The sequence below is a fragment of the Cannabis sativa genome, chromosome 1 (assembly GCF_029168945.1).
Source record: "Cannabis sativa cultivar Pink pepper isolate KNU-18-1 chromosome 1, ASM2916894v1, whole genome shotgun sequence".
Taxonomy (NCBI): domain Eukaryota; kingdom Viridiplantae; phylum Streptophyta; class Magnoliopsida; order Rosales; family Cannabaceae; genus Cannabis; species Cannabis sativa.
Genome location: NC_083601.1, coordinates 5,038,337 through 5,052,626, shown reverse-complemented (window position 1 = coordinate 5,052,626; position 14,290 = coordinate 5,038,337). Strand labels below are relative to the sequence as shown.

Genomic DNA, 14,290 nt, shown 5'->3' with positions numbered 1-14,290 from the left:
AAAAAATACTGATTTTTTTGCCATTAATGGCAGAAAAATCTGTATTTTTCCCCATTTTTTTCCTGCATTAGTTTTATAATTTTACCTAAACTAAAATAAAACAACTAATTAATTTTATTACAATAACAACTAACTTTAAAACACATTAAATTTATACAATAACAAAATAAATATATATAATAAATAAAAAAAGTATATAAATAAATGTATTTATACCGAGCTCGGAGAGAGAGAAAAAGAGAGAGGGAGATGGACGAAAGGTGGTGGTGGTCCGACATATGAGACGGAGATGAAAGGGACACCGACGGGAGGTGGTGGTGGTCCGACGTATGCGACGAAGAGGAGAGTGAGACCGACGGGAGGAGGGGTGGGTGGAGATTGATGGATGAGAGAGACGAGAAGAAAGGGAGATCGAGAGAGGGAGGAAAACGGCGATAGAGGAGAGCGATGGTGCGGAGGCGTGGGTGGGGTTTTGGAGAGTTAAGATTTTCGTTTTACGGTGTGGGGAATGGAGAAGAAATAGGTGGGCAAGTGGGAAATAGAAAAGAAGTAGGTGGGCACGTGAGAAATGTGACGCGAAGTAGGTGACGATTTTTTAATGGGTCCTTAAGACTCTCCTAAAAATTCGTATTTTATTAAAAAAACATAGCCTATTTTGTTTACTACGATTTTAAACCGTCGAAAATATTAAATTTTTCCCGGCGGTTTTAAATAGTTATTTAATTTTTTTAGCGACGGTCTCAAAAAAAATCATTTTTAGGACCGTCGCAAATTCTAATATTTGTAGTAGTGCCCTTAACATTTTCGTTATTAATATGTACACATATCTTTATAAACTTCAATTAGAATTTTAAGTTTTTATTAATTATACATAAGTTTACAAGAACATCTCCAATGAAATATGTAAAAATTGTACTATATTTGGCAAAAAAAAAAAATTGTTATATTTGCATCAATTTTTTAGTATTATGCTCCAATGTACAATTACAAAGTTTGGTGCAAAATTTAATACTTTTATTACAAGTATAAAAAATTAATAACTTTATAATATTTTGATGCAAAGTTGAATATATTTGAATTTTTTTTAATGCATTTTACTTATTTTTTTTATTTATTTATTAATAAATATATAATCATACTGTAAAAGACTATACAAATATATGTGCATATATATGATATTAATTTATTTTGTATTGTTATTCTTTTTTTTCATAATTTTTTTGTTAGTAGTATTATTTTATTTTATTTCTAAACTTTACTTAGTAGATAATAGCAAAGAAAATCAATTTAGTTTACATTTAGACAAGACACCTAATCACCTTATCTTCAATAAATAAATCTATACCATATTATGTTTTTATTTAAATATAATTTTTTTTAATAATTGTTTAAATATAATTAATGAAAATAAAAAATATGATTATAACCCACAAATTTTAACAGGTATTACCTGTAATACTATTACTTGTTGTCTAGCACTTAACTCCACAACTACAACTAGTATCTATAAATATTTGCATCATATATTTATATAGGGACACATTTTTGTCGAATGTATTTCGTGATATACGGCAGCCGTTAGAAAGGGTAATTATTTAATCTGAGGGCTGGGGTTCATCTAGGGGTAATTAGGGTTAAAAAATAGTAACGTACCCTGAGACCCATTATTACGTACCCTGAGACACATCTAAAGACCGTTGTACATCGCCTAAAGGCTTAAGTACATCACGAAATACATTCCGTAAAAGTATACTAACGGGAAAAAATCGTATCCCTATATTTGTCCAATCTATTTATATATTAATTAATCATATCCTCGGGCCGTGGACTATATAACTCTTCTTTTTCTTGGTAAGACCAAAATAAGCATGACAATTATTGTGGTCAATATTTCAATGTTCCATAATAACAATATGATAAGTTGTTCATTTTAAAGATTTTTAAGAAAAAAAATTGTGGAAAGTGGAAAGTAAATTTCCCAATCGACATAACCAGGATTGATTATATTAGCTGCACGATCTTCATTGCTCAATAAATCAGCTGGAGGAGGTTCTTTGATGTGTTGAGTTATCGATTTCTCTTGATAGCAGCAAAAACTTGTTGCTTCGAAAGGAGAAAATTATGGTCATTCAAGCGAAAAAAATGGCATGCTATGTGTATGTGTATAATAATATGATATAATTTGAAGGTGTGCACCTATTATTAATTAATATTATATTTAGTTTAACTGAACAATTCACTTATTTTTCTTTTTTATTAACAAACTCTTTGTACAATAATATATAAAGCTAATTAAGAATGTTGTCCTGAACTTTGACATGTACTAAATCATGACTCCTGAACTTTTAAGGTCGTTAAAAATATCTCTTGAACTATTAAGATTGTTGGATTTAAGGATTTTTTTTCCAATTTTAGTAAAAAAGTCTAACATAGATGAAAGTTCAGAGGCCATAATTTAGTACATGTTAAAGTTCGAGAAGCATGATTTAGTAGATATCAAAGTCTAAGGAGTATAGTTTAGTACATAAATAATTACTAAAATGGTAAAATTGAATAAAATTAGATAAAAGTCCTTAAATCCAATAATCTCAATAGTTCAGACGATATTTTTAACGATCTTAAAAGTCCAAGAAAGTATGATTTAATACAATTAATCTATATAATAATTATTAATTAATATTAGGTATGTCCAGGGCCGGCCCTAGGCATAGGCGGGCTAGGCCCGTGCCTAGGGCCCACACTTTCCGGGGGCCCAAAATAAAAAAATAAAAAAAAATTATTAGGCTTTTATTTAAGTAAAATTTAAGTGTAATATAAACAACAAATATTTATAGCTTAGTTGGTTGAGGTGGAGGACATAATGTCCAAGGTCATGGTTCAAATCCCATGATACTCTTTTTTTGATATATTTTTGAGGGCCCCAAAATTTAATTCGTCTTGGGCCCATAAATTTTCAGGGCCGGCCCTGGGTATGTCTTTACCTACTAACGCATCTCCACAAGTAAGTATAAGTATATTAATATATAAAGGATCGTCAAGATCCACCAACTAAATAATTGAATTTAAACAGCACAAATATTTGTGATTTTTTTTTTTGGGTTGAGAAAAGAGTAACACAGAAATTTTGAGATAATTTATAACATTTAGCAATGTATAATTTTATTCAAAACAGCCGCCCTTCACCATACTTTATTTGATTTGAATGCAACTTCTGTCAAACTATTTCTTTCATACATGAATTATATTAAAGTATGAAACATGCTGAACTTTTTTTTGTATTTTATTTTACAGTAATAAAAACCTTTAAAATTTTGGTGCTTAGAAATGTTAAATGACACTTATTTTACTTAGTATCTTTATGACTTATAATATTATTATTGGTATAATTTAATATCAGGTCTATTTATTTTACTTTAATAAATATTAGGCCAATTAGTAATTTTTCCCTCCGAACTTTGACATATACCAAATCATGTCCCATAAACTTTTTTGACCGTTGAAAATTCCCCCTAAACTATTGAGATTGTTAGATTTAAAGAATTTTGTCTAATTTCATTAAATTTTACTGTTTCAGTGATTATTTATGTACTAAAACATGCTCCCAGACTTTAATATCTATCAAATCATACCCCTCAAATTTTGATATGTACTAAATCATGCCCTCTGAACTTTCATCCATATTAGAATTTTCTTACTAAAATTAAATAAGTCCTTAAATCTAACAATCTTAATAGTTCAGGGTAATTTTTAACAAACAAAAAAATTCAGACGGCATAATTTAGTATATGTCAAAGTTCGAGAAAAAAAATAATTATTAGCCTATTATAAAAAATCGTTAACTAATTATAAAATAACAGTTCATCCTAAACATCAAGAGTGCCTCATTGTTACAATGCTCATCATAATATGGCCAGTATCAAACTTTTTGCAACAGATTATGTCCCAGTACTCCCTTTCTATTATTGTCCTTTGGAATTTTTTGGTGTGGGTCGGCATGTCTTTCGGCCGCCAATACAAATAATTAATCTTTGTACACCCAAACTACCCAATGCCATCTGCCACACACAGCCTAATCAAAAAGTTGACCACCGAATTCATACCACGACATTTAGAAAAAATGCCCCATCACTTTGTCAACTATGTATGTATAGTCATAATCATAAAAAAAAGAAAAAAAAGAAAGAAATAAAATAGAAAAATTATATAAGAAAATAAAGAGAAATATTAAATAGCATATCTTAATCCCTTACAAAAAACATATCTTATATTTCACACAAAAATAAATTGCCTCATTTTTAATATAATATTCTATAATTGTAAAACTTATATACGTACAAAATTTAATACTAATAAATAATTTTTACTAAAAATATAAAAAATAATAAATTTTTATATAAGACAATAAAAATAAATGTAAAAGGTTTATAATTTAATACTATAACTAAATATAATAATAAATAAAAATAATAATTTTTCATTATAGAATATGTGTTACCAAATTTATATAAATTTTTGACATATTATTAAAGCACATATTTTTTTCTAGGTGAATTATATTTTAGTTTTACACTTATTGGCATCTCAAGTGAATATATGATTATATATATCGAATTAAATTAAATAATAAATATAATTTTGTCTCTAATTAATTATACTAATCTACGTTATACTATATATTGTGAGACTTTCGTTAGTTTTCTCTTTTGTACAATAGAGTGCTTTATTTGGCACGATGTGGATAGTAATAAGTAGGAGTGTTCGCAGTGCGGGTGGTACGGTTTTTGACTATTTTTCTAAATCAATTCGCTCATGCGGTTTTTTTAATTTCTCAAACCGCACCCGCACCGCGAAACTAAAAAATCGCAAAAATCGCACCGCAAAAAATAGTGCGGTGCAGTTTATGCAGTTTGTACGATTAGGACTATCACTAAATAATTAAACTATCACAAATACAATAAAGTTTGAGCAACACTTGTCAAAAATGCCATAAAACTTAAAAATAAATATGAAAACAAAAAAAGTTTCAAGTTTCAACAATATAATAATTAGTGGGCTTAGGTTGGGGCTTCACATATTGGACCTAAATAAATATAAAATTGGTATTTTTATAATATGCAGTGCGCGGTGCGATTTGAACTGCACATTAACAATTTAAAACTGCAAACTGCACCGCACCGCGCGGTTTAGGAAAAATTCAAACTGCGACCGCACCGCAAAGAATTTCAAACCACATTTTTTTTACAGTGCGGACAGTTTAAGCGGTTTAATAAACACCCCTAATAATATGTTAGTGTCAAATATATAATTCAATTAAAATATTAATTTAATCTGATTTAAATTATGTAATATTAATAATATATTTTGTAATTAATCAAAAAAATAAGGAAATATATAAATTAATTTGTTGATTAATTTTAATAATATTTAATTATTTATACTAATATTTTTATTATTAGACATATTATGTATAATTTATTTTTTTTATCTTTCTTGATGTATTTTTATATTATAAAATTCTTTTTTATTAATTATATATGTGGGAGTGATACTAATATGACAATGTGACACATCATCGCATGTAGTCAAATTAGCACCACATTTGCTAGATAATACGAAAACAATTCAGAGGCAAGATCTATTGTGTAATTATAGAGCAAAAAATATATTTATTCAAAATTAAATATCGGGTCGAATCTATTTAAATTAAAATATATAAAATCAGTTTCAAATTCATTAATAGCTATATACTACGTGTTTGGATATCTTGGGGTTAATTTTTTTTTTTTTACTTTTTCTTTTTCGAGAAGGGTATCTCGTGATTACATAGTATTTATAGCAATAATAATTTTAGTCTCTATATATGTATTTAAATAATGATATATATAAATATATATATTTATCTTAATATAATTATCCGTCACATAAAGTGTGTGGTATATAAATAGAGACTAAACCGAGCACCAATCAAGGAGAGGCATAGATTAACATCCATAGAGCAAGGAGATATTTTTGAGAAAATTATCAGTGAAAGAGAAACACAGAGAGAGATGGGAGATATCGGTGGCACTAACGAGTCTCTTGTGAACATGCCCACCATCAAATTTACCAAGCTCTTCATTAATGGACAATTTGTTGATTCAATTTCAGGTAACCTATAATAATATATTTCTATGTATAAATATATATATATACTCTTTCGGACCCTTTTTCAGGTTATTTCTTTCACATCATTCTGTGTATCTCTATAATCTTTCTTTCGTACCCTTTGCATAGCTATATTAATCCCTTCTTTTTATATTCATATGCTCTACTCAATAATTGATATAAATGTTATATGTAGGCAATTATATATATAATCTCTCTTGTATAGTTGTGTGTGTATACTTTCTATAGTATATATCTGTGCTTTCTTTTATGTGTGCAGTGTGCAGCAACTCATGCATAATAGATATACAGTCTATATACATATATATATATATATATGTATGAACAATTAAGTATGATGCTCTGAAATAACAAATATATAATTTAGGAGAACGTATAATTACTTCAAAATCGATCATAGAGAGTGAGAGGAATGAAACTGGGTTTGGTTGAAAGAAAACTTGAGAATACACATAATTAAAAAAAAAAAAGTTATGTTATTTTTTTTTAAAGAAAAAAACAAAATTGCAAGGTTTTCGTGTGATACTGTACTGTGATATTACTTGTGTAGAACCTGAAGCATCTAGTTTGTGACTTGTGTAAGCAGCTGTTAATTAACGTTTAACGGCGTTAAATTCTATATTTTGAACCTTTTAATTTGTTTTTTTATTATTTTTTATGTTCTTTTTTTCACACACCATCCTCGTCCCTTTTATCATTTTCAATCTAGCTCCTTTAATTTATTTATTTTTAAGGAATCTCCTTTAATTAATTAATTATACACCTACCATTTTATATATAAATATATATATATATATTACACCACCAACTACCACTATTATTTACGAGGTCCTTTAATTAATTATGCGCACGGTCTGACTTTTCTCGACGATTATAACTAAGTAGTTAATTAAAGAGGATTGTAAGAAGATTAGTGAATACCTAACAAGTAACAACTTCTTCTTATCATATCACTAATGTAATTAATTAAAATATATATTACTTTGATAAACTAATATAAATATTTTCGTAGTTTTGTTTGATACCAATTTCAGGCACTAAATTGTAAATATTTTATAATAATTATTAAATTAAATTATGTGAAATTTTTTAAAAAATTTCTCATTAAATATTAGATAAACAAAATTGCACACATCCCTATATAAACATATAGTAAAAACGAGAGAATTGTTAATATAAGAGCATTGTTATTGGGCACCAGTGGTGCCTAGCACCTTCTAGATGTGTCGACTAGCAATTGGTTAGCGATACTCCATAAAAATTATTATATTAAACTATATAGGACCCGATACTTAATTGCACCAATAGCGATATTGACACGTAGGAGGGTGCTAGGCACCAGTGGTGCCCTTTAGCATTTCTCAGATAATATCTAGCATTTTTCTTGATATAATAATGATATTTATGTAATTAAGTATTTGGAGTCTCATATAACTTAATAAAGAAAATAATTTTTAGATAATATCACTAATTAATCATAGAGCACCACCTATAAAAAGTGTTGAATACCTCCAATACCCAATAATAATACTTAAAAACAATTACATTAATCTGTTTATTATACACCTACCATTATATATAGACTAAAAGAAAATTAAATAATTTAGCATACAAATATCAAATTTTAAATTTAGTAATTATAAATCTAACACATAATATATAGTGGAATTATCTCATATACTATTTTTTTTTACTTTTTTTTTTCAAATTTATGGTTTGGGTTTTTAAAGTGGTTGCAGCGCTAGTTGCAATAGGAGTTTCTGTACGATTTTTTGTTGCAATTTAAGTTGTAGCGCTAGTTGCAATAGGGGTTTCTATATAAAATTCCGTAAAAATACAAAAAAAAAAAAAACTATTTTAAAGTGTAAAAATAAAAAAAAAATAAAAAAAAAAAACCCTAATATATATTATATAATTTTTATAATATATATAATATGCAGTAATCTAATCAAAATATTACAAATACTATTTCAATTTATCATGGTTTTAACATTTAGAATTCTTTCAAAATTAAAAAATCTATATATTTTACATACAATTAATGTAATAGTAAATATTAGTAAGAAAAATGATAAAAAAAAAAAGAGCAAACTAAAATATTGGTATATACATTTACTAAAAAACTAAATATAGATTTATTTAGGAGATGTAGTATTTCCTTTGTATTTACTATTAACACACAAGATATACATATATATATATAAAAAAAAAAAAAAAAAAAAAAAAAAATAGAACAAAGATTTGAAAGATAATAGAGAAAGCGGTGTTATTCAAATTAAATAAAGCAAAAAATAGGACAAAATTACAAAAATTAAAACATTATAGAAAAAGAGAAAACAAAACTTATATTTTAATAATTTTAATTAGATAATTTTTAAATTATTTATTTATATTAATTTAAGTACGTATAAAATAATAAATTTGTAATAACTTTTCTTTAAGAAAAAACATTGAGAAACTAAAACTAGATTTACAAAAATAAAATTTAGTCTCATCAGTTGTTATCTCTAATTGATAACAATTTTAATGTTTGAATAAGATGAATTTTCATTCAAAAACAAATAAATAAAATAAAATCAGAATTTGAATAAATTAATAATAAAAATGAATGAATTTACAATATGTATAAATTAATCAAAAATAATATTTTATTATGTTGTGTATTAAATTGATCAGAAAAAATTATAATTATTTTATTTACCTAAGTATTAGAAAAGGTAATCAATTTTTTTCTTATTTTTTTTTTTTTTGGAAAAAAGCATAATCAAAATTAATGTTTTAATTACACTAAAAAAAAAAACAAATGTTTTAATTTAGCTTAATTGCTAATATTGTTAAAAAAAATGTAATTATATTTAATTTATAAATTTTGTGTGGAGGCATATTTTTTAAATTAATAAAAGTAAAATAAATTAGGAAATATATATTCTTTCTAAAAATAGGAAAATTTTACTCTTTTAAATGCCCCACTAATTTCTATCATTACAAAATTTAATAAATAAACCTTTAAAGTAAACATGACAAGTAGAAGTTGAATTTTGGATTTTGGGGAAAAAAATCACCTGTCCCAATTTTCCTATCCCAACCCTGTCCTTCCAACAAATAACTGCCACATGTCTATCTGTTTTCTCATTCATTTAATTCACTAACATTTACACTACTTCTATTTTTTTCGGTCACTTTACTTTCCCACAATTACCTCATGTAATTAAATACTCACTTCTTTTATATATATAGGTGGCGTTTGGTAACACTTTTTTAATCAGTTTTCTGTTTTTAAAAGTAGAAAAGTGAAAATATTTTTCAAAAACATGTCTTATAAAACTGTTTTTACTTTTCAATTTTATAATTAGAAATCAAAATTTTAAAAACAAAAAAAATCACTTTCAATATTTTTTTAAACAGTTTTTTTTTCTTAATCAATCTTTTAGATTAGGACCAGACCCAGACCCAAATCCCCTCCCTACGGCCCTGGCGCTAAACCCGACTTTTGACTTGAACCCGAATCCGACCCCGGACCTAGACCCGACTTAAATAAAATCAAAAAATAAAAATAAAAATAAACTTTATAGAACACACTTTTGTTTTCTGTTTTTAAAATTGAAAAACAAAAGTGGTTACAGAAAGCATTTTTATTTTTCAAAAACAAATTTTTTAAAAACAAAAATTTTACTTTTATTTTGTGATTAAAAAATTAAAAAACAAAAGTGTTACCAAACGGCACCATAATATAATACTTCTTTTCTTTTTATATATTATTGTAAAGATAATATAATTTACTATTATTACTTCTTTTTATATATTATTGTAAAGATAATATATAATATAAGAAACTTAATTTGCTTTTTTTTTTATATATTATTATAAAGATAATATAATTTACTATTATTTTGGTAATATATTCGTATAGCATAATCAGTTTTTTTCATGGAAGAAATGTCTCTTTAGAAACTTATTTTTCATTTAATTAAAAATGGATTTTAAAAATAATTAGATAGGTGTTACAAATAATTAATACTATATATACGTTTATTTTTGCATTCTATTTTATTATGCTATTTTTTTAAAAAATAAATAAACTATTTATTCTGTAATAGCAAATATTTGGAGAACTAGATGTCGGTCTTAGCTAGTTCTTTTGTATCATGTATATGTAATCATTATATATATATTTACTTAATTTGATGATTAATTAAGACAGTCATTTGTATTTGTTGTTGAACTTGTCATAATAATATTAATAAATGAAATAAATAAACAGGGAAAACATTGGAGACAATAGATCCTAGAAACGGAGAGGTAATAGCAAGGGTTGCAGAAGGAGACAAGGAAGATATTGATTTGGCTGTCAAAGCAGCACGAGCTGCTTTCGACCATGGTCCTTGGCCTCGCATGTCTGGCACTGTAAGTATATATATAATCAGGGCCGTCTCAAGGTATTGAGAGGCCTAGGGCGAAATTTGAAATGGGGCCTTTTCTTTTTACAAAAAATTAAAATAATTTTTTTTTTGCTCTGAGATATTATTTATTATTGAAATTTTGACACAATATAATTAACTCTTTTATCTTCATATAATAAATAATTTTTCTCACACATAACCTAACTTAACGTAATATTTAATTATAATTAATAGCATCTTTTATTGAAGTATTATATATTTTAAGACTTTTGTAAGAAAAAAAAAATCATTTTTAAATAATGCATTGAAACCCTACACAATCTTTATTAAATCTAATCAATGCCTTTAAAATTTTTAAAACAACCAAAATGTGAAAGAACCAAGAATCGAACCCAGTACCTAGCAACCAACATAAATTCCCTCTACCAATTGTGCTGTAAGACCTTTTATAAGAATGTTTGGACCAAAATTTATATATATACATATATTATATTTTTATTTTTATGTATATAATATTAATTTTAATTTTTCAGGGCCTCCAAATTTGTGGGGCCTAGGGCCTAGGCCCCGGCTGCCCCACCCTCTGGCCGGCCATGTATATAATATTACTTACTATACATTAATTACTGTATTGATATATTAAAATGATTATATTTATATTTATAGGAACGAGGAAAGATTATGATGAAGTTTGCAGACTTAATTAGCCAAAACGTTGAAGAACTAGCGACTTTGGACAGCCTTGATGCTGGGAAATTATTTAGTGTGGGGAAGAGCATAGACATTCCTGGGGCCGCAGCGACCGTCAGATACTACGCGGGCGCTGCTGACAAAGTCCACGGTGAGGTTCTGAAGATGTCGCGTCCACTCCATGGATACACATTGCTTGAACCCATTGGTGTTGTTGGACACATCATTCCCTGGAATTTCCCAAGCACCATGTTTTCTCTTAAGGTCAGCCCTTGCTTAGCCGCCGGTTGCACTATGATCGTCAAACCCGCCGAGCAAACTCCCCTCTCCGCTCTCTATTATGCTCATCTCGCCAAACTGGTAATAATATATAAACTCAAAATATATACCTTATATATAAATAGTTAAAGCTCTTATTTGAGATTATATATGTACATAAACCTGATATCTTGTAATTAGTTTTTTTTTTTTTCTGTTTTCAATGTTATTTATTAAATCAAAATATATAAAATCTAATGTTAAAATACACTGATTGATAATAATGTAAGCAACCTTTTATAATATTTCGCAGCTTAAATGCTTTTTAGTATATTTTATTATATTATTATTACAGTCTCTAATAATTTGTGATGATAATACTAAGTGCTACTTTAATTATCACCAATTAATTTTGATATAAAATCTAATATCTTTCAATGTAAGCTTGATGTCACTTTACTAATTAATTTCTAAAACACACTTTCACAATATAATTCTAATAGTATACTTGATAATAATGTTTCTAAAATTACTATGATCATTAAAATAGTTTGAGAAGCACACATAAATTTGTATATGTATTATTATGGTATTAATAAAATAATTAATGGTAATTAGGCTGGTATACCTGACGGAGTGCTGAATGTGGTAACTGGGTTTGGACCAACTGCTGGTGCTGCCATTAGCTCTCATATGGACATTGACAAGGTACGTACGTAACATTATAATCATATGTAGTTTTTCGAATAATTATGGTTTTCATGAGTTACATATTTTCATTAATTATTCATGTGTTCAGGTAAGTTTTACTGGGTCAGGAGAGGTAGGACGTGAAATAATGAAAGCAGCAGCAGCTAGCAATTTGAAACAAGTATCACTAGAATTAGGAGGCAAGTCACCTATCATCATTTTTGATGATGCTGATATAGAAATGGCTTCTGAACTTGCTCTTATGGGAATCTTATTTAACAAGGTGTGTGTTATACTATATTTATAATATTCTACATTCCATCCTTCTAATAATTATTACTTTGGTATATATAACATTACTAAAACATTTTTATTCTATCTTTTATGTTTTCTAGGGAGAAGTTTGCGTAGCAACATCTCGTTTGTACGTTCAAGAAGGAATATACGATGAGCTTGTAAAGAAGTTGGTTGAGAAGGCAAAAGCTTGGGCTGTTGGAGACCCTTTTAATCCTGAAGTTCGTCAAGGACCCCAGGTGATTATAATATAATAATATCTATCTATTTTTTCAAAAAAGAAAAAACAGAAATCCATCTGAAAATTAATGATATTACTCTACTCATATATACAATGGCAGGTTGACAAAAGACAGTTTGAAAAAATTCTAAGCTACATTGAGCAGGGAAAGAAAGAAGGAGCAACTTTGTTAACTGGTGGTAACCGTGTAGGAGACACTGGATATTACATTCAGCCAACCATATTTGCCGATACTAAGGTAATTAATTAATAAGTTGGATCAGTTTTTGTTCAATTATCAATTTAATATGGAATGTTTTTTAATCTATAATAATGGGATATAAAAAATTGAACTGCTGAAGTGAAATTATACACACGCACAGAAAAGATGTCCTAATATAGGGAGGGAAAATACTAATGAAATGACTTTACGAAAATATTAATAACAATAATAAAAGTGTTTAAACTTTCTTTACATGATATACGTTTGAAGATATAAAATTAATATTGTTTGTTTGCTTTAATATTATATTAGGAGGACATGCAAATTGTAAAGGACGAAATATTCGGTCCTGTCTTGGCGCTCATGAAGTTCAAGTAAGCATAAATTTTATATATATTTATAAAAAATACTAAGGAATATTACCTACTCTAAACCACCATAAGAGGTGTTATATTATTTGTATAATTCCAAATATAATAAATTAATCTATATATATAGGACTGTTGAGGAGGCAATAGAGAGAGCTAACAAGACAAGGTATGGACTAGCCGCAGTGGTTGTGACAAATAACTTAAATGTGGCGAATACGGTTTCAAGATCAGTGAGAGCCGGGTCAGTATGGATCAATTGCTACCTCGCAATCGATAATGATTGCCCCTTCGGTGGATACAAAATGAGTGGTTTTGGTAAAGATTTCGGCATGGACGCTCTCCACAAGTATCTTCAAGTTAAGGCAGTTGTTACTCCTCTTTATAACTCTCCTTGGCTCTGAAACATATATATATATATATCTTTCAATATGTAATAATATTAATTATTGCTTTAATGGCAATGTTAATTTTATTAATATTTTTATGTAATTTTATAATTAAAATGTTGATTTAATAAAAACGTATACTGTGTGTTTTCTCTTTGCTTTGATTGTTGATGCTTTGTTACATTGTATTTAATTAAGGTTTCAGCTCGCTCCCACTTTATTTAAGTAAATTAATTATAAGAAACTATAGTTGTAAAGTCTAAGGAGGAAGAAAGAGAAAGAAGAGAGAGTTTGCGGTGAATCTCTTAGCTAGAAAGGGTTAACGAATTGCTAACCAAAATCAATTGAGACTACCTTTATTTATAAACCAAGTTTGAATAAAAAATGGATCAAAAACAAGTACAAGTTGGCTAAAACAGAAGGCTAATTAGTAATTTTTCCCTCTGAACTTTGACATGTACTAAATTGTGCCCCCTGAACTTTTTTGGCCGTTAAAAATCCCCCCGAACTATTGAGATTGTTAAATTTAAGGACTTTTGTCTAATTTCATTCAATTTTACTGTTACAGTGATTGTTTATGTACTAAACTATAT

General features: G+C 27.3%; 1 protein-coding gene across 1 annotated transcript; it reads left to right on the top strand.

The window, feature by feature from the left end:
* The first annotated feature begins 5,645 nt into the window (after positions 1 to 5,645).
* LOC115707294 (aldehyde dehydrogenase family 2 member C4) lies at positions 5,646 to 13,853 on the top strand. The gene is made up of 9 exons (XM_030635204.2): positions 5,646 to 6,147; positions 10,427 to 10,569; positions 11,232 to 11,615; positions 12,132 to 12,221; positions 12,313 to 12,486; positions 12,599 to 12,736; positions 12,839 to 12,976; positions 13,253 to 13,314; positions 13,439 to 13,853. The coding sequence occupies exons 1-9, from the start codon at positions 6,048 to 6,050 to the stop codon at positions 13,710 to 13,712; spliced, it is 1,503 nt and encodes a 500-aa protein (XP_030491064.1). The 5' UTR covers positions 5,646 to 6,047; the 3' UTR covers positions 13,713 to 13,853.
* Positions 13,854 to 14,290: the final 437 nt, after the last annotated feature.